This window comes from Podarcis pityusensis, assembly GCF_964106645.2.
Source record: "Podarcis pityusensis genome assembly, chromosome: 11".
Taxonomy (NCBI): Eukaryota; Metazoa; Chordata; class Lepidosauria; order Squamata; family Lacertidae; genus Podarcis; species Podarcis pityusensis.
Window position 1 is genome coordinate 761,842 of NC_138036.1, and position 19,607 is coordinate 781,448.

The 19,607-nt window shown below is 54.8% G+C and overlaps 1 protein-coding gene across 13 annotated transcripts in view; it reads right to left on the minus strand.

Moving 5' to 3' along the window:
- Positions 1 to 401: 401 nt before the first annotated feature.
- Positions 402 to 19,607, minus strand: part of UNC13B (unc-13 homolog B) — a gene marked incomplete at its 3' end in the record, with an annotated part of 166,138 nt that continues 146,932 nt past the window's right edge. For 8 of the 13 annotated variants that reach the window (XM_080973344.1, XM_080973351.1, XM_080973348.1 and 5 more), the window contains 10 exons: positions 19,237 to 19,398; positions 14,431 to 14,519; positions 13,254 to 13,397; positions 12,698 to 12,821; positions 9,276 to 9,332; positions 8,249 to 8,329; positions 6,074 to 6,221; positions 3,322 to 3,414; positions 2,518 to 2,677; positions 402 to 1,843 (listed from right to left, as the gene is read on the minus strand). In XM_080973344.1, the coding sequence (XP_080829470.1) occupies positions 1,558 to 1,843; positions 2,518 to 2,677; positions 3,322 to 3,414; positions 6,074 to 6,221; positions 8,249 to 8,329; positions 9,276 to 9,332; positions 12,698 to 12,821; positions 13,254 to 13,397; positions 14,431 to 14,519; positions 19,237 to 19,398 (1,344 nt within the window). The remainder of the gene's footprint in view (positions 1,844 to 2,517; positions 2,678 to 3,321; positions 3,415 to 6,073; positions 6,222 to 8,248; positions 8,330 to 9,275; positions 9,333 to 12,697; positions 12,822 to 13,253; positions 13,398 to 14,430; positions 14,520 to 19,236; positions 19,399 to 19,607) is intronic. The other 5 variants (XM_080973352.1, XM_080973346.1, XM_080973354.1 and 2 more) reach the window with 3 other exon arrangements.

Below are 19,607 nucleotides of genomic sequence, written 5' to 3' on the forward strand. Positions count from 1 at the left end.
AGGAGGTGGCAGGATGCTTCAAAGGTCCTGGGGAATGCAACGGCAGGGAGACAACGTGTTGGCCGCTGTGGGGATCAGGAGGCTGGATGAGATCCAGATGGGCCTTGGGTCAAATCTGGCAGACAACCCAAGGCCAGAAGCCAGTTGGTGCTGGGTGGCCCAGCAGTGAAGGGCTCTGGAATCGCCCTCCATTTGGGGTTGTGATGGGAAGTGTCTCACCTTGGGGAGGAGACACTCTTTGGGAGGCTAAGCAACGGGGGGCTCTCCCCAGGCCCACCCCTTCTGCAACGAAGGCTGCTCCAGGCCCTGAGGCCTCTGGGGGAGCCTGAAGAGGGAACGGCTGGAGCCTGGTGTGCACCTTCAACCGGGGAAGTCCAGTAAGAGGGGCCGGAGGCAGGAGGTGCTGCTAAAAGGTCCTTTATTAAAGGTTACACGGATCGCTTCCTGCCACAGCGGCACATTAAACAGGGATTAAAAACCGCAACAGTAATAATTGTGGTGATCCAAAGAGCGATTTTCTCTTACATCCATTGACAACAACTACACGGCATCTAAAAGCAGGTCTGAGAAATACAAGGTCTGTTATTATACAGCTGTACAAGTGCCAAGAGAAAAAAAAATAGAAAAACAACCCCCCCCAATATACAAATAGAATCCCCCCTCAACATGCGGCTCTTGGGTGTTTCTTTGAGGGCCACAGCACACTGAGGGCGGGGGCCGGGTCATCCACCTTGGCAGTCGGCAGCTTGGCTTCTTCCTGTACGGTTCCTAGTGCAAAGTTGTTTCCAGTGGGTGGGTGTGTTCACGATGGTTGCACCAGGAAAACCTCTCCCTCCCTGCATGGCCCAACAGCAACACTGGGGGGGGGGGGGGAGAAAGAAGGGGGGGGAGAGACTCCCAGGACAAGGACTTGGCGCAGAAACAGAAGAGGATGGAGAATAAGGCGGCCCTGAGAGGAGGGTGCTCAGGTGGGCAAAGGGGGGATTTTTGGTCAGTGTTGCGCCTGTCTGGGGTGGGGGGTAGGGACAGCGAAGCTCCTGCAGCCCCCTCCTGCTTCCACTTGGACCCAGGCTCAACCAGGCTTCGGGCAAAACACAGCTGACCTTGGGCTTTCCTGCCCACCCAAAACCAGCAAAGGCTTCAGGCTCACCAACAGGTTGGACTCCCAAGGAATCAGCCTGGAACAAGCAGCTGCTCACCTTCCTCCTTGAAATCTCCTCTGCAGAACGTGGACACCCCCAACCCCCCTCAGGCCAGGAGTGTCTGGCCCACCTTGGCTTCGTCTTCCTGCCCACGCAAGAGAATAGCGGTCCTTGCTCCGCAGCGCCAACCCCAGAGGAGCAGCCATGACGGAGGCAGGCACCCCAAGTCCAAGACCTCCCCCCACCCCTCGCTCTGACTCTCTGCCTTCTGCTGAGGGGCCAGACAGGTCTCCTGCGGCCGGCAAAGGGGCCGACCGAGACGCGAGGCTCCTCCGCGGGTCCAAGAGAGCCGGCGGCTGCGCTTTCCGCACACGTTGGCATCGGTCACCCAAGAAGGGTGGGAACGCAGGAGGGCTCAGCTCCCTTCCTCCGTGGAGCGCGACTCCGACTTCAGCTTGACAAACTCCTTGGCCACTTCGTCGTTGGTCCTTTGCGAGAGGATCCTCAGCACCGTCAGCCCCGTGTCGTCCATGTGGACCCTCCGCCCCAGCGGGCACCAGCAGGCGCAGCTGCCCTTGTCGGCCACGTCCCGGAGCTGCATCACGGCGATGCCCAGCACGCGGTCCTCGCGGGCAAAGCAGTAGTCCTTCACGCACACCTGCAGCTCGTAGGCGTCCGGCCCGTCCTCATTCCCCAGGATGCTGCAAGAGAGCAAGGGGAATCCCCGTTAAAACTCTGGCAGGGAGACGGGGTCCCGGGACCAGGAGCCCCCCCACCCCCAGTGGAAAAAGCCCTTCGGGAAGTTGGCATCTTCTTCCTGATCTCCCAAGCCTTGCTCCTGCCAGGAGTTCTCTTGTTTCGTCTCGTCATATTCAGTTTTATCGCTTTGGTAAAGGCTAAGAAAAAAGGGACGCGGGTGGCGCTGGGGGTTAAACCACAAAGCCTAGGGCTTGCCAATCACAAGTTTGCGGTTTGAATCCCCGCAACGGGGTGAGCTCCCGTTACTTGGTCCCTGCTCTGGCGTTCCCGTGCGCTGCTCTGGTTCGCCAGAAGCGCCTTAGTCCTGCTGGCCACATGACCCGGAAGCTGTACGCCGGCTCCCTCGGCCAATAAAGCGAGATGAGCGCCGCAACCCCACAGTTGGCCATGACTGGACCTAATGGTCAGGGGTCCCTTTACCTTTAAAGACTAAGAAACAATGCCAACAATATTGCCAAGGCCACCCTACGCTTGCAGGGGGAGAGGCAAGGAGGCGAGGGAGATAAGGGCTGTGGGATTCCTGCAAGGCTCCCTCTGCGTGGCCTGATCCTGCATTCCCAGGCCGAGGGGCTGCTTGCCTGTCTCTTGACCCAGCTGGGGAGAGGACGGGACTTACAAGTGGAACGTCTCGTTGTACTTTGGGGCCCAGTTGTTGCTCTTCGACTTGGTGGTGAATTTCCGCTTCTTGTCGCTCTGGTGCGGCCCAATCATGGTCACCTCCACGAAAGGGCGGAACATGCCCGAGGTCTGCCACTTCAGGTCGTTGGCTGCCACCACTGCGGAGGAGAGAAAGAGGCTGGGGGAGAGGTCCAGCTCAGCCGCTCCACATCCCCTGGCCAAGCCAGAGAGGGCAAAGGGGGTCTGGACTCACCGTACGCAACAAGCAGCAACCCGAGAGGCTGCCCAAGGCAGAAGCCCAGCCCCTCTTGCCCAACTCAAGGCAACACTCTCATTGAAGCTTCTTCCTCGGCCGCTGGCTGGCCTCCCACAGACGCATCTTCCCCACACCACTGTCCTGACCAGGGAAAAGCTCTTTCTGCCATTTGGGGAGCCCGTGGACCAGTATATGGCTGTGCAACTTGGGAGGCAGCTCAGCCTCTCCCCAAGGGCAGCTGGCCTCTCCACTTGCAACGAAGCCCAACCGCCCATTGGCTGAGCAAGTTTCCGAGCCACGTCCACAAAAGGCTGCTCCAAAAGGGAGTCCCCGCCCTGGTCAGTGACAGTCCTTCAAGCCTCTGGGGGCGATTGTGGGGGGGGGGAAGCAAGGCGGGCAGCCTGTTCTGCTCAAAGACTCACTCAGTGCCCGCCTGGATGGCCAACTCTCCAGCACAGCGGCTGCGTTGATATCTCAGGGGTTCCCAAGAGACCAGGCCTGGCTGCCAGCCTATCAGAGGAGTGGGGGGGGGGGGTGTTTGGTTACCTTTCACCGTGACCTTGTGCTCCCCGGTGCCGGGGTGTGTGTACAAGTCGATCTGAATGGACACTTCGCCCACAGGGTCGTCCACTCCTGAGCCTGGGGGGCGGAGAAAGAGAAAGAGTGCCACAGATGGCATTGGCATGTGCCTAGAGCTGGGGGGGGGGGCAACTGCATCCCGTTGCCCAAAGACTCCCACCCCACGCCTCTGCTCTCTTCCCCCAACGGAGAGCTCCCTCTTGCCTTTATGTTTTGCAGCCTAGTTCTCTGCTATCTTCTTTGGACTGGATCCCTGCTCTCTTTCCTCCAGCCCAGCACTAGGCAGGGGGGCTGCCTCTTGCCCCACGGAGGGGCTGCTGTGCCACAATCAAGAGCCCCTGCTGGCTGCGGATCCACAGCCCCCCTGGAGGCTCTCCCTCCCGCTCCTCAGCAATGCTTCCCACCGCTGACGTGTGTGTGTCTCAAGGCATTCTAGCACCGAAGGGGCCCAGTCAAGACAGTGGGTGGGCACTGCAAAAGCAGGCAGAGGTGCTGGCTCAGAGCTGCCACACACTCGACACTTTGCTTCCTGGAGACTGTCCTCTCAGACACACAACATGAAGGCAATGGCAGGGCCAGAAGGTGGTTTGGGGGGTGGGGGGCTGCCAGGTGGCTAAACAGGCCCTCTGGGGTGGCAGTTGTGTCTCCGCAGAGCAGGCTTTCCAGTCCACATCCTTCACCTGGTGCAGCAGCTCCTGCTGATTATGAAACTGAGTAAGGTGGGAGGAGGATGTGCGGAGAGCAGTGGAGAAGCCTCAGGAGCAGAGAGAAGCTCCAACCTCACCCTGCCTTCCACGGCCCCCGCCTGCTCCTGGGAGCTTGAACCCATCTTAACCATACAGACTCTTCCAGATTTGCAGAAAGAGCTGCGGCCGAAAGCCAGCCCTTCATCTGACTGTCCACAACAGTGTCGCAAGAGGCGCACTGTTCGCCTGGGGTCCAGCACTGAGCACCATCTCAGGCGGCTACTCCACAGTGCACTCGGTGCATGCTCAGGAGCCTTCTACCTTGCAAAGTGTGAAGCACCCTATTTCTCTCGCCACGACGGCTGTTCGAACATCCAGAGCTGCAGACTTCTGCCATCAGGCTGACAAAACTCCCCAGGGACAGCAACCTCCCCCCCCCCCGGGAGCCTGCAAGGCGCACGCCACAAGATGCTACGAGGCGAGTGATCCAGGAGGGGAGGAAAGGCCTGGGGGTGCTAGAGGGGGGCAGAGAAAGGCCAAGGGAGGCTGAGGGTGGGGGGGCTCCAAAGCACAGCAGGTTTGCAGCCGTCCAATGTTGTTATGGTAACATTGGCCTGGAACATACCCTTATCAGGACGGACATCCTCATTAGCTGTAAACCTAATCCCTTTCCCACCATGCACTGGGGCAAGCAGCAGGCAGGATGGAGAGAGAGAAGAGTTTGGTTACCACCTGGCCGAGATCACGATGCAGAAACCCACCGGGGCAGAGAAGGCAGGGCTGGCAGTGGGAATGGCTCAGAGGGGAGCCCCTCTCCATGGGAGGCTGAGCATCAAGGGGGGCCCTGGAGCCCTAAAACGGGCTGCCTTCGGGGCCCAAGTTGGAGAAGGAGGAAGTCTCCTTGCTCTGGCTGCAGTGCTCCGTCCGGCCCAGAGTCCTCTGGATGAGATGAAGCTCACTTGTTGATCGCTCACTTCTCAGACCCTGAACAAAGCAGAGCCCCCCAGCTGGGACTCCCAGGCAAGCCCTGGGGGGCTGGTGCAGGGGCTCAGGAAGGGGTGGGGGGGTGAAGCCCACCCCGGGTGTCATCCCTGAGGGGGTGACAAAATGGCACACTGCGAGGGGCGGCACTTACTGTGGGGCCTGGCCTGCAGTGCGCCCGAGCCACACGTCTCTCCCAGGAGTGGTTTGGGGCCCTGTGCTGCCCGAAACGGCAGCGTGGGGCTTGCACCCACCAGGCGGACTCTGTGGGCAGCTCGACTGCCACGCTGCCCCCGTGCACAGATTGGCCCATGGCTCTGGGTGCTGGAGCAGCTGGCTACACCCCTGGGCTGGTGACCCGTTCCCCTTTGGGGCAGGCCAGGCTGGCTCTCTCACCCTTTCACTCAGCCTCGAGTCAAAGCAGCAGCAGCCTCTCCCCTCGGCCTCCAGGCGGAGCCAGAGGCAAAGGCAGCTGCCGAGCTGAGCTGAAGGAGGCCAGGCATGAGCTGTTAGGAGACTGGGGAGCATCAAAGGACCCCTGGTGCAGGAGTGGCCCCTTTCTTACCCCCAGCAGGGGCACCACATGCTCCAAAGGGGGTCCATCTCTCCCTCACACTTTGGATTGAGGGGCCCCTCTTGGACAGTTTGCTGCTTCTTTGGCGTTTCCAGGAAGGTCTCTTGGGTTGCTTGTGCACTCGGGCTGACCCCAGACAAGAAGCGCACAAGGGCCTGGGAATCAGCTCCAGGGGCCACACGGCTGGCTCTGCCGGGACGGAGCAGCAGGCAGGGACCACCCAAAACTACCCCCCTGGGGCATCAACAGGGAAGACAACGTGGGCATGCGTTCTCTCTGCTTTTCCAGGGTTCAGCTGAGCTCACTCCCCGGACTGTCCCCAGAACATGGCTGCGCACAACCTGCTCTGGTGAGCACATGCCCTTTTGAGGAAGGGCACAAAGAGGCAACTCACAGAGGCCCCCCAGCCCTGCCCCATGGTGCCTCCGCTGCCTCTCCCCCCGCCTGAATGAGTCTTGCACTCACGCAGCATCCTCACCTTGTGCCGTCTGCGTCTGCACGAAGGTCTTGATGAGAGTGTCAGTGGTTTGCGTGTAGAGGGACAGCGCATAGCGCAGAGACTGCAGGTCTGAGCTCTTCTCCAGAAAGGTCTTCTTCAGGCCGCTTCCCCCAGCGTGGAAATATTGCTGTGGGAAAGAGGCAGTTGGGGGGGGTTGTGATGGCTGGGGGCTCGGGGGGGGGGTCCCCTGTAGTCCCAGAACACTCTAAGGGACCCCCCAGGCATCATCACAAGCAGCTCACAACATGAATTTAGGAGCATGACTTAACGACATCTTTGGTGTACAGAAAGTAGTTTTGTTGGGTGTTACATCAGAGGGGATGAGTTGAATAACATTTATATATAGCTGTTCCTTGTTCTCTTAACTTTAACTCCCCCCTCTTTTCTCCTCCCTTTGTCTCTCTTTCATTATTTCCTCTCTCTCATCCCTTCTCCCTTCTCTTGAGCTCTCTCTCTCTATTTGTTTTTGTCTTTCTTCTCTTTAGGGTTTGAGTCTTTACTTAGATTAACATTTTGGTTTTGATAAAAAAGAAAGAAAATGGATAATGATCTTCGTATCCCTTGGGAGCTGCCCAGAGTGGCTGGGGAAGCCCAGCAAGATGGGTGGGGTATGTATAAATAAATAAATAAAAATATTTCCCAAATTCTATTAAAAAAATACTAAAAAACAAACACGCAACTGGAGGCTGGAATCCCAGTTTTCCCCTTTCCTGACGGGGAGGCTGCCTGAATTAAACAGGCCCTTCCAAGCCCTTCAACGCTACAGACATTTTCTCCTGCAGTCCTTGTGGGATTTACAAGGAAGGAGGCCTCACTGCCTCTTCTCTCTGCCTCTGGACAAGGCCCTTCTCACCAAAAACTAGACTCCTTCCTCCCCTTTTGGCCCATACATGTCAGAGGCAGAAGGAGGAAGCACCCAGGGACCCACCCAGAGACCCACCTGCCCTGCTCCTTGGGCCACAGGGGGTGGGGACCCCCAACTGGCTCTCCCCCAAGCCCACCAAGGAGATTCTGGAACTGAGTGGTCCAGAAGATGGAAGGAGGAAGGGCTTCTGTCTCGGCTAGAAGAAAGCCTAGCGCAGTCTCTGTCTTACAGCCATCTCCCTTGTGGACTGAGAAAGCAGCTAAATTAAATTGGCCTGCAATCAATAATAATAATAATAATAATAATAATAATTTACACCCTGCCCATCCGGCTGGGTTTCCCCAGGCACCCTGCGTGGCTCCCAACGGAATATTAAAAATAGAATCAAACATTTAAAACTTCCCTAAATAGGGCTGCCTTCAGATGTCTTTTAAAACTCAGATAGTTATTTATTTCCTTGATATCTGATGGGAGGGCGTTCCACAGGGCGGGTGCCACCACCAAGAGGGCCCTCTGCCTGGTTCCCTGTAATCTCGTTTCTCGCAGTGAGGGAACCACCAGAAGGCCCTCAGCGCTGGACCTCAGTGTCTGGGCAGAACAATGGGGGTGGAGACGCTCCTTCAGGTATACTGGGCCAAGGCTGTTTAGGGCTTTAAAGGTCAGCACCAACACTCTGAATTGTGCTCGGAAACGAACTGGGAGCCAATGCAGATCTCTCAGAACCGGTGTTATATGGTCTCGGCGGCTGCCCCCAGTCACCAGTCTAGCAGCCGCATTCTGGATTAGTTGTAGTTTCCGGGTCACCTTCAAAGGTAGCCCCACATAGAGCGCATTGCAGCAGTCGAAGCGGGAGATAACCAGAGCATGCACCACTCTGGCCAGACAGTCCATGGGAGGGTCTCAGCCTGTGTACCAGGTGGAGCTGGTAGACAGCTGCCTTGGACACAGAATTTACTTATAGCATCTAGTCTCAGGCTGTTTTGGGACACATCTGAAGTCACTGAACTTTATATGTTCTGCTGCTGCCCTTTTTAACAGGTAAAATGTCTTACCCGGGAACCTGATTTAGACCCACCCTCTGCCCCTGAGAGTCTGGCGCTGGCCAACATCCCCACCCCCTGGGTGGGTGAGCAACAACTACTGTGCTTCCTGCTCTCCCTGGAATTCACAGAATCACAGAACTGCAGAGCTGGGAGGGTCCCAGGGGTCATCTAGCCCAACCCCCTGCAATGCAGGAATCACCATTGTTTGTGTTTGAGGAACCAAGGAGGGGGGGGGGTGTCACTAACCTTAATGGTGTCTAGAGCCAGTTCCAGCACCGCACACTGCTTTGGGGTGAGACTCCGCGTTTCCTCCCTGACCATGTGATCCTGAAACAGTAGATGGCGAGATTAGGGCTGTTTCGGGGGGGGGGCGTCCTTAAACGGTAAGGATACAAAAGGGAAGGCAAGCGTAGGGGTGGGTCAGGGATCCAGCGGCAGGGGACCTTTGCTGTGAGAAGCCTATGAAGAGACACGCGGCAGAAAGACGAGCGGAGCAGAGGGAGTGGGAATGCGGCCACAGGCCTGTCTCTGGAGACCTATGCAAGCTCATCGGGGAGAGAAGACGGAGGGGACAACACACACACCAGCTGCAAGGAAGAAAACTCTGCACAAAGGTCTTCTGGAAGGGACCCCGGGGCCATCTAGCCCAACCCCCTGCAACGCAGGAATCTTTTGCCTAAGGTGGGGTTCAAACCCACAACCCTGAGATTGAGAGTCTCAGGCTTAATATGGAAAGAAAGAAAGATGTTAATTGATTAGGTTAATCTTATTTGAAAGTGGTATTGGAAAACTGCTAGAATGACTTTTATGGAAACTCAGCTAGGGAAATACGAGGAAGTCATCTAACAAGGATAACAAAATTGGGAATTTATCAGTTAGGATAAATGTATGTTTGTTTGCTTTTCTTTCTGTTTGTTTTTCAGATTGTAATGTTTTTCTTTTTAAGTTTGTTATAAATTTGGAAAATTAATTTTAAAAAATTTTTTTTGGGGGGGGAAGAGTCTCATGCTACGAGGGCTTCATTCTTGCAGGGATGGCGGGCGGAGAGACGATGTAACGGCCTGCGGTCAAGCATCATGCGCCAAGAGCCAAGGCAAAATCCAGCTTACGCCTGGGCAGGGACTCAGGCACTGGCCATGGTTACGACAGTGACAAGACGCACAAGGGGACACAAGGGCATCCTGTGGGACGCACAAGCAAGACAGCCACAGTCACAGGCAGAGCAGGCGGGGGGCGGAGGGCCATGCGCTAGCGGTTACACCCCCCCCCATACCTTCAGCTTCGACAAGTGTCCCAGTTCTTTAGCGGCGCTGAAAATCAGCGGGGTCCCCTGTGGGCGTGACGAGCGAGAGAGGAAAGACAAGACAGGAGGAGCAGAAGGTTACACCCCGGATTCTGAGCAGGCAGAGGCAGCCAGCGGGACCCTGGCCCAGGCAGGAGACCCTTTTGCAAGCGCCTGCTTCGGTGCCCACTAGGGCTGCTTCAGGGGGAAAACAAGGTGAGCAGCCTTCGTGGGTCACACCAGTACAGTAGGGAAGAGGGATCAGGAGGCCTCAAAGGCTTTGCATCGAGCGGAACATGCTGGCTTGTCAACGGAAGGAGAGGCGCTTGTGGGGGGAAGCCCCACTTATCTCGGCTTAGCCGTCAAACGGCCATCTTGGCAATCTTCAAGATACACAGGAGTGGACGCAGCCAGCTTAGAGACAGGGCCACTTTCCCACCTAGGTGACCTCCCAAGAGTGGGCTGGGACAGAGGTCAACGTGGGCAGGGCAACGAGTGCAAATATTATCGTTGTACTGCAGGAGCACTTCTACACACACAACCTCCTCTGCCCTCCATCTGGGCAACCCAGAGGCATCATCAGGGTTCAAAGTCAGGCAGAAACGTCCAAGGCAGGTCTGAAGAAGTGCTGGTAAGAGTCCAGGAAGAAGGCAGAGAGCCCAAAGTCTGTTTCAGGGGCCTAATTCAGTTTATTTTACCTTGATGGGCCCTCGCGCATGTTCACTTCATCAAATCTCTTTTAAAAAGTTTGTTCCTCCCCCCTGGCTGAGAGGCTATCTGCATACTCCCCCTTCCACTAAAGCCCCTCACTCCTAAGGAAGTCCCAGGGCTCAGCTGGAAGCATGGGATACAAGGCTGGTATGGTCAGACTTTGGGGGTATTTTCTGCACAAAGGTTCCAGAAGAAAACAAAAGAGAGAGGAAAACTTCACTTCCAAGCCAGTAGAAGCTGCCCTGATCTGCTCACCATCACCCCTCAGTTCTGAAGCCCTTGCCACTAGCCAGCCTTGGGGGTGTTGTGCTGGCTTGGTCATGGTGGCCCCTTGAGGTCCCTGGGGAAGCAAGGCTCTTCCTCCAGCACCAAGAGGAGACCCAAGCAAAGAACCCTCCTTTCCACACCCATCTGCTGCGCTCATGGGGAAAGGGCCAGTCGACAGCACTCTACTTTAGCGTTTCCAGGCCCCTTTGCGCCACGAACCCCTCCCTCCCTCCCCGCACCCTGTGGCCAGGCGCATATGAGGGAACATGCAGACGTACCCCTCCAGCCTTAGCCTAGAATCAAACTGGGAATTGGGAATCCAGCTCTTGCAGAAACAGAAATATCTCGCCTGGCAGAGGCACGAGGGAACCCTGTGTAGAACCAAAACGGTGACCATGTTCCAGAAGGCCTGCAAACGCCACCTTGGTAGTCAGCATAACCCTGGGGCTGATTGTCATTTGCTGCCAGAATGAGCTCGCTTATGTTCACCTGCTTTGAAGTTTGGAAGCCTGAGCTTGCTTTTGTATAAGACGAGATGCCTGAATGCTTTCCCAGGTGCCGACAAGTCGTGGCGACCGCTTGCCTCTTCAGGGTCCGTGCCGAGTCTGGCTCTGCAGTCGGTGTTGTACATTGGCCTGTTCTTCTAATAAAGAGCTAGAACGGATCCCTCTGGTGTTTTTGACCTCCTCTGGTATCCCTGCACCAAACCACTTGTGCAGGGCCTCCTCCTTTGGGCCTGCGGATCAGGGCAACCCCTCCACCCTTGGCCTCCATCGCTGACTGCAGACCTTGAGGGATGGCTCAGCTCTTCTTCCCGCCATGGCAAATGCACCACAGAAAGACCTGTGTGCCTTCCATCCACCCGCATGCCAGTTGTGCTTCCCAGGGCACAAGATTTCACCAGGCTCTAGGGAGCCGGCAGCCAGCTGGCAGCCACAGCCCCTGACCAAGAGTCCGATCGGCTTCTGGCCTCCAGGCATGGAGACATCCCTCCGTTTCCACAGCACCAGAGTTGATTGGCTGAGCTGTCTCCTGACGACTGCAGCTGCCTGGCGCTCCCTCTTCTGCCTCGGGTCTCCTGGCTGCTCCTGGGACTGTGCCAAGAAGCACCAGGCCCACCCAAGCCAGGCTCCCGTGCCCTCCAGAGGGAACAGGTCTCTGGCCAGGCTGCAGCACCTTTCCCTTATAATCCTTAAAGCTTTCCCTGGCAGGCACAGCGTGGACACAGGGCTGCTGAAAACGGGCTTTGCAAAATGTTCCTTTTTGTTCCTGTTAATGGCTGCTACAAGGCTGGGCGAAAATCGCCCTCCCCACGCCAGGCAAGAGAGAGGAAAGATTTCAAAGGATGGGGCACAAAGAAAGGTCTCTTGGCTGCCCCATGCAACTCTCCAGCCCCTGCACCAGTGGGGTGGGGGCTTTCCTTGGCACTGCACTCAAGAAGGCAATGGGTGGCTCCTTGGAGGAACACAATGTGGGACTTGCTGCCATTGCCCACGGCAATTGGGACCTGTTTCTCTCTGGGTCCATTCTGTTCCGCGGAGTGGGGGGGGGGGAGGCGGGCTTTGTGCAGAGAAGAGGCTGGTGGGCCACTTTCCTCCCCCTCCTGGGAGCTTCAAAGGGTTTCTGCAGCCAACCCCCCCCCACACACTTGACCCGCCTCCCCTCCCGCTTCGTCTCGCTTCCTTCTTTCTTTCTGAAAAGGCTGGTTGCCGCCTGCCGCTCCGCTTGCCCCGCAGACAGCCTGACCCAGCCATTTTCACAGCTCCGCTTAAACCTCTTCACCGCGGGGCCTGCGAGGAGCGCACAAAGGCGGACAAGGCTTCTCCTTCTGTTTCGGCAACCCACACAAGCCCACGCAGCAGCAGGAGCGCTGATCGCTCGCAGCCTTAAAGGAAGCCCAGCCTCCAAGCTGGCTCACTGGTTCTTCTGCTGCCCCTCTGCATGGGCAGAAGCAGACTCAGGGCAGCCCAGGTGGGAACAGGAGGAGGAAGCACCCGGGGAGAGGAAGGTCCCACCTCCCTGGCTGTGCCGGAACATGGCTCCTTCTGGAGCCCCCTCTCCTCATGCTCAGACCTGCGCCTTCCTTCCCATCTGGTCCAAATGCCCCTGGGCTGGTTCAGATCCCCTCCTCTCCCCCCCCCAGCCCTTCAGCTCTTTGCTTACACTTAAAAATGTACCACCTCTGTTCTCTGTTCACCTGGGGGCTGTTGGGGGGGTGAAGGAAGGGGACAACTGCAAAGACTATCGAGAGCAGCCAAGATTGGCAAAAGGCAAGAGATGCAGCGTTACCTAGTGGTTAGAGTCAGACCAGGACCTGGGAGAGATCAGGGCTCAATCCCCCACTTGGCCAGGAGGCTCTGTGAGCTGTGACTTGGGCAGTTGCTGCCTCTTCGCTTGACCTCCTTGGGGCGAAAGGAGCGGGGGAAGAGGATTACCGTGTTGTCCGAAAGGGGAGGCAGCACGATGATCTTCTCCAGGGTGTTCATGACTACCCTCCAGAGATCCTTCAGCACCCGCTTCAGCACTGTCTTCTCACAGACGTCCGCAAAGAGCGTCAAGCTGCAGGGGGAAAGCAAGAGGGCTCAAGCAAACGGACCTCAGCAGGACAAGGGGATCCCTGACTTTTCCCTGGCTTTGTCCAGGTGGCCACAACTGCCTGGCCAGAACCAAAGGTCCATCCAGCCTGTGTTTGGTCTTCTCCAGCCGACTTCCTTGGCTGGACGCGACCAGCAGCTGTGGCCATGCCTCGAGGTCTGGCCAGGCCAACTGCTACTGCTGCTTCCAGCTCTTAGGGGAGCTTTTGCAATTCACTCTGGGCTGCTTTAAAAGTCCTTTGGCCTCAGCTGGGACTGGCAGAGAAACCAAGAAAGGGTGGGGCATTCTTCCGCAGAAGCAGCCCCCTCCATTTCCCAGCCCTGGGCTCAAGCTGAGGATGCCAAGAGGCCTGCGCAAACCCTCTAAATCTGGTGCGGATCCGCCTGGTGCCCTTACTTTCCATCCAGGAAGTCCATCAAGGGCCTGAGGACGTTGTCTGCGTCTTGGGCCACCACATTCGGAGGGGCGTTCCCTGGCCCTTTCACCTGGCAGAGGATATCCGACATCTGCTTGACGCAATCGTCGATCCGTGCCTGGAAACTAGAGGCGAGAAGGGACAAGATCACTCTGGGCACCTCCCTCCCTTGCAGGCTGATGCCACCTGCTTGTGGGCAAAGTCTGCCTGTGCATGAAGGAAAACAGGGCGAGCCCCCAAAGCACAGTGCTCAGCAGCCCCCTAATATGAGCCTGGACCGCCCCACCTCAGGCAGCTCACGGGTCGGGGGATTTATGCTCCCAGAAATTCAAGCTCTCCCCTCTTCCCCCCTTGCACTTCTCAGGAGGAGGGACGTAGGGAGGATACGTGGTTATCCTTGAAAGGAAGCCAGGCCAGGATGCTTCTCTCCTTCCCACTGTGCTGGCAGAGCAAGAGAATGCGGGAGAAGCAGCGGAGGCGGAAAAGGAAAGTCCCCAGAGTTTAAAATGCCTCCCATATTTGGTTGCCAGCAGAGGAGATGGGCATTCACTACTAGAAGGAAATAGTTCAGGACCTAAGAGATGGGCTTGTGTGTCCCAAATCCAAGCAAGGGATTTACCCTACCCTTAAAATTTTTGGCTGGGCCCCTAGAACTTGTGATCAGTTTCGATTCTGTATTCCAGAGGAGGAGCCCGACTTTGCCTTGTCAATATTGAGGAGAGCACAAGGAATGTCCTTATCTCCCAGCCCTGACTAAGCGCTTGGGTGCTGATAGCGAGAGAGAGAGAGAGAGAGAGAGAGAGAGAGAGAGCACTTTCTCTCCCTTAATGCAGCTGCCGCTTGCTAAAGCCGCCATATCGCCCTCTGAATGTTAAGAGAGAAATTGCACTCAATCAATGAGCCGGCAAGCAAAATCTGCACCGATAGGATCCCAAGAATATGAACTCGCGGCGGATTTCACAGTTCAGAGACTATTTCACTTTGAGCCAGGCGAGAAGTGCGTAAACGTTTCTCGGTTCTTCGGTTGCTTTCGTGCGTGAGGATTTGAGGATTAACAAAAGGGAAAGGAGCAAACGCCAGGCCTCTTTTCCCATCTCGTGAGGCAGACACGGAAGGAAGGCCATCTCCCTCCGCAACCCCTGGGCTGCTGGCACCCACCTGTTACCAAACACAGCACTGAGCTCATCCAGGACGTTGTTCAGCTTCACCTGCAGCTCCTTGAGAGAGTCGCTGGCTTCTGGATCCAGCTGTGGGCAGGAGGAAGGAAGGGAAGTGAGAAGCGTCAAGAGCACCTGCGCCCACTGCCTCCACTGGGACACAGAGTTCTAGATCAACGGCCGGTTGGCTAGGAGGGTGCGTCGGTCTGTCGGTACTACGCTGGCACTAAGAACTAAGCCAAGCAACTCTGCAGCAGCGCCTAGTGTCTCCAAAAGTTTCCCCACTTCTAACAACATCTAACTGGCATCAGAAAGCCCAGCCTGGCAAAGGACGCAGCAAGCGAAAGACCATCCACGAGGCCACGTCTCTCTGTCCCCCAGCAACTGCGGAGTTGAGGACAGTCCAGACCTGCCAAGCCAAGCCAGCAAGACTCTCTTGGCGCCAACCTGTGTGGCAAACACAAGACTTAGGTCCCAACTCAGGGCTACGCACATTCACGGGAGAATTGAGAGGGGAAAGAAAGGGGAAGGCACCCCCAGATCCAACAGCAATGGGTGGAAGCCCATCTAGAAGGCAGCAGAGAGGAGACGCTGCCTGTCTCTGCTCCCTTCCATGCTACAAACACGCCAAATTCCACTCAGCCACCCTGCCAGAGCCTTTGGCAAGAGAGATTCCTTAGCTACCTGTAGGCATTGCTGGTTTCTGGGCTCTGGGCCAACGACTGCCATTAAAAACAAGCACCTTTTCAAGATGGTTTGGAGTGTCTCTCTCAACAGATGTGCTGTCAGTTCTTTCCCAGCGATTATCATTTTAAGTACACTTGTTCTGCCTTTCCATTATATTCCAGGCAGGGTGGGGACAGAGACAGGAGCCCATCTGTGGAGACAGGGCGTTGCAGCAACAAAAGGGACCCCCAATAGTTCATCCCTGGCCTCTGCCTATTGCACCCCTGAGAGATGCCTGCCCACAAAAACTTCTATTTTTATATATATATATATATATATATATATATATATATATATATATGTGTGTGTGTGTGTGTGTGTGTGTGTATATATATATATATATATATATATATATATATATATATATAATGTAATTTCCCTACAATACATTAAACACTGGTTTCCCTTCCACCCTTCCATGGTTTCCTCCATATAACAATTACTGCTGAATATTACAATCAAACCATACCTTCTTTTCCTCATCTTATTCTCAATGTAACTTTTACTATTGAATTTACTCCAAACCTGCTAGCAATTTAACCTGCTTGTGATAGTTCTTCGTATAATCTGCGAACCATTCCCAATCAGCCTTGAATAGTGTTTCATCCAAGTCTCTGATTCTGCCTCCCTAAGCGACGATGTGGGTTTGCTCTTGTTTTCAGTGTGTTTGCGAGAGCCTAAGGCTTCTGCAGTCGAGGCCTCCGGAGCCACGGAGTAAAAGCCCTGGGTGCGAAGGGCGGCTCTCCAACAGCCTGCCCGTCTCTCGCTGCAAAGGAGGGCAGAGCTGCCGGATTCCGAACGGAGGGGTTGCCATGGCAATGAGGCCGTGGCCAAACTGTGTCTCCATGGACCATAGTGGGAAGGAGGAGGATGCTTTTCGGGGCTCAGAGCTCTCGGATAAGACCCTGGGAGGGAGCGTGTTCCTTGCCCCCCAAGAAAAGGGAAGCTGATTTCTGGTCACCTTTACCTGAGCCCATGAGAGCATTGGACTTGCTTGGGCAAATTTCAAAGTAGAGTTTAGTATAATAATAATAATAATAATAATAATAATAATAATAATAATAGTTTGGCCACAATTATTGCATTTAACAGCCACCTCACCCAATGCTTTAATCCTAAATTCGCACTTTATTTCCGCGTTTATAACCTGATGTGTTTCTTCCCACAACTGAAACGCTTTCACTGCTTTCCTGCCAATGTACTTCGGATAAATTTTGCGAATGGGTTTCAGCCTCTGGTCAGATGACACCACAACCCTCTCGCCCACTGGGGCAAATTAAGGAGCTCTGTTTCAATCAGCAGCCATTAGAGAGCTTCACATCACAGAGCCCCAAGATCACACACAAGCGAATGCCCTGTTGATGCTGGGGCTTTGGAGACTTCTCACCTGCCCTAGAACGAGAGTGCATCTCAGGACTGAGTCAGGTGGGAGCCCCACACCTCCCCCCCCCCTCGTCCCAGTTGGCATAGGAAACTGGGCTGTGACCCTGCGGCAGAAGGCAAACTCTCCCTTTCCCCGGGAGGAGGAGGATGGAGCACGCAGAGCTGGCTGCTTAAAAAAGCCGCTCAGGATTCAACCAGCTGAAGCTGGTGTGTGTCGTGCCTTATTAAGGGAGCCGATCTCATTACTGTGTGAGTGCCGAGGGAACGGCTGGCCCCCTGGCATGAGTCACGCTGCCCAGGAACAGGCAGGCACTGGGCAAGCACAGCAAAGAGCGAGATTCCCTCCCTCCCGGCTCCAGCATCTTTCTTCCTACTCCACAGGTATAGCCCATAGCAAGGTGCAGGTGGGCAGCCAGGGAGATCATCTCTCTCTCTTTTGAATTTTATTGAATTTACTTAATAACATAACATTAAATATCTCTCAACTCAGCTAGCTTCAGCCCCGCTGGCTAAAGTCAGGGAGGATGAACATCAGCTCTGCTTTAGGCTGGTCTCAACTCCCCACCTGCTCTTACACTGCTGGGGATGTGGTGGTTGTGGGATGACGTGGTTGTGTGAATGAAACACATCTGACACTAAATCATGGCTTGCCTAGCCAAAGTGCGGCTTCTCTGAATGTCCAAACCCAGCCCACCACAATAACCGTGGTTGACTTTCTGGTAACAAACCACAGATGTGATGCTGTAGTTTGTAAATGGCTCACGAACCATGTTTTAACTATGGTTTTATGTTATGTCTGAAACCAAGTGTCTTAACCGACTATGGTTTGCCCATCCCACGCTGGGCATGTGCTAAGCAACAGAGTCTGGAGGCAAGGGCATCTGGGAAACAAAGGCGGCTCTGGAAAGAAGTCCTGGCTTCTCTGCTCAACTGTGAGACAACCTGTGGCTTGTTGAACAAACCATGGTTAAACTATGTGCTTATTGTAAATAATACTATTTATTGATGGCTCTTATAGCTTAACACAGTCCAGTGTTCATTCGGCAGGAAAACAAGAGAAAGTAAGGACTGATCCACACTTACCTTTTGCCTGGCATTTTCTAGGCATGAATCTGCACTTTAAAACCCGGATTGCTTTTTCTTTCGCCCTGGAGCATTCCTCGTGAAAACCTCCTCTTTAAAGATGAAACGCAAGGAGCGGCAACTGGGTGCTTCCGTGCATTGCTGTTTGCTCCAATTCAGCAGTAAAGAGCGAGTTTTCATGTGGAAACCTCTGGAGCAGGCATAGGGAAACTCGGCCCTCCAGATGTTTTGCAACTACAATTCCCATCATCCTTGACCACTGGTCCTGTTAGCTAGGGATGATGGGAGTCATAGTCCCTAAATATCTGGAGGGCTGAGTTTGCCTATGGCTGCTCTGGAGCAAGAAAAAAAAGTGCTCAGACATAAAACTTTAAAATGCAGACAGTGCCTGAAAAGTGTGGAGGAAAGGAAAATGTGGATAAGCTCAGAAAGAGACAGGCAGGCAGACAGATGGCCCAGTCCCCGCCCTCCATTCTCCTGTCCACCCACCCCCTGCAAAAAACTGGGAAATGCCTGATGGAGGTCCATGAATGCTGGACCAATTGGGCCATTGGTCTAATCCAGCGGGCTATTCCCATGTTCCCCCAGTCTCAACTGCATGGAGACTCACAACGAAAGGGTCAACACACTCACACATGACAGGCTAGATAAGGCCATCAATGACTATGACTACACTAATTCCTGGAAGGCAAGTTCCTGTAAGTGCAGGATTTGCTTTCATTTGGCAAGCCTTCCCGCTGCAGAAGACCTAGAGAAAAAGCAGCAGGTAATTCACGGGAAGCTCTAGATAAGCTGGGAAGGGGAAAGGCTTCGGAGAGGGAAGGGGGAAGCTCTGCACTAAAACGAGCAGCAAATGTTTCTAGCTATTCGTTCAGCTGACTAAATCCGAAAGCGGGAGAGCTATGTTATCTCAGTGGCCGACACTCGCTAGCCAGGCTGAGGAATAGCATTCTGATTCCCTGCACGGCACACAGACGAAGGCAAGAGGACTGAGAATCTGCACGGAGCAGAACTCGAGATCGAGGCCCCAAGGGGAAACCGCTTAAGGCGCTTCAGGGCCACCAAGGCCTCTTCCTAGCAGCAGTGCTGGAGACCAAAGTTGGCCAGAGGGAGCAAGAGAGACCCCATGGATGGCAACACTTTGCCCAAGGCAGCCTGGGTCTGTTCTCCGCACCAACCAATAGCCTCTGCCATCACTTCCCGTTCCATGCTTTTTCCTAAGGATATTTTGCACAGCTCCGAGCTGCTTCTTGACATGCTGCCAGGGAGAAGCCACCCTATGCCACGGTGCCACCATGGAGTTCCCTGCCACGTGCAGAGCCTACATCTATTCAGGATCTAGGGCAGAGCTTTCCAAACTTTCCATGTCGGTGACACACTTTTTAGACAGGCATCATTTCATGACACAGGAATTCAGTTTTACGAGTAAACCGGAGGTTGAACTAACCCCTTTCCAGCCCCGGGAGGAACGTGGGGAGCATTCGCACCACACACCTACATTCTGCAGCCGACACACTAGCGTGTCGCGACACACAGTCTAGAAAGCTCTGATCTAGGAAGTCACAGCTAAGGAGGAAGTGTCTTAAGGCCAAGAGTAAGCAATATGGATTCTAACAGCCTTAGGATTCCTCAGTTCAGGATTCTGATTCTGATTCTGTTCCTGATTCTGATCCTTTTCCTTTTCCTGTTCCTGATTCTCATCCTGATTCTGATTCTCATCCTGATTTTGATTTTGATCCTGGTCCTTCTCCTTCTCCTTCTCTTCCACATTCTCAGTCTTGGAAAGCAAGGGAAAGACAGAGACAGACATGCAAAGGTTAGGCCAAGCATTCTCACAGCGTTACAGAAAATCTCACAGCTTGAATCAGCGATAGAGGGGGGAAATCCTGCCTCCAGTTAAGGACAACAGGCGTCTAAGGCTTGGAAGGCATCAGGCAACACAGCTGTATCCACACAGGCCCAGCAAGCCTCCAGAATAACGAGAAA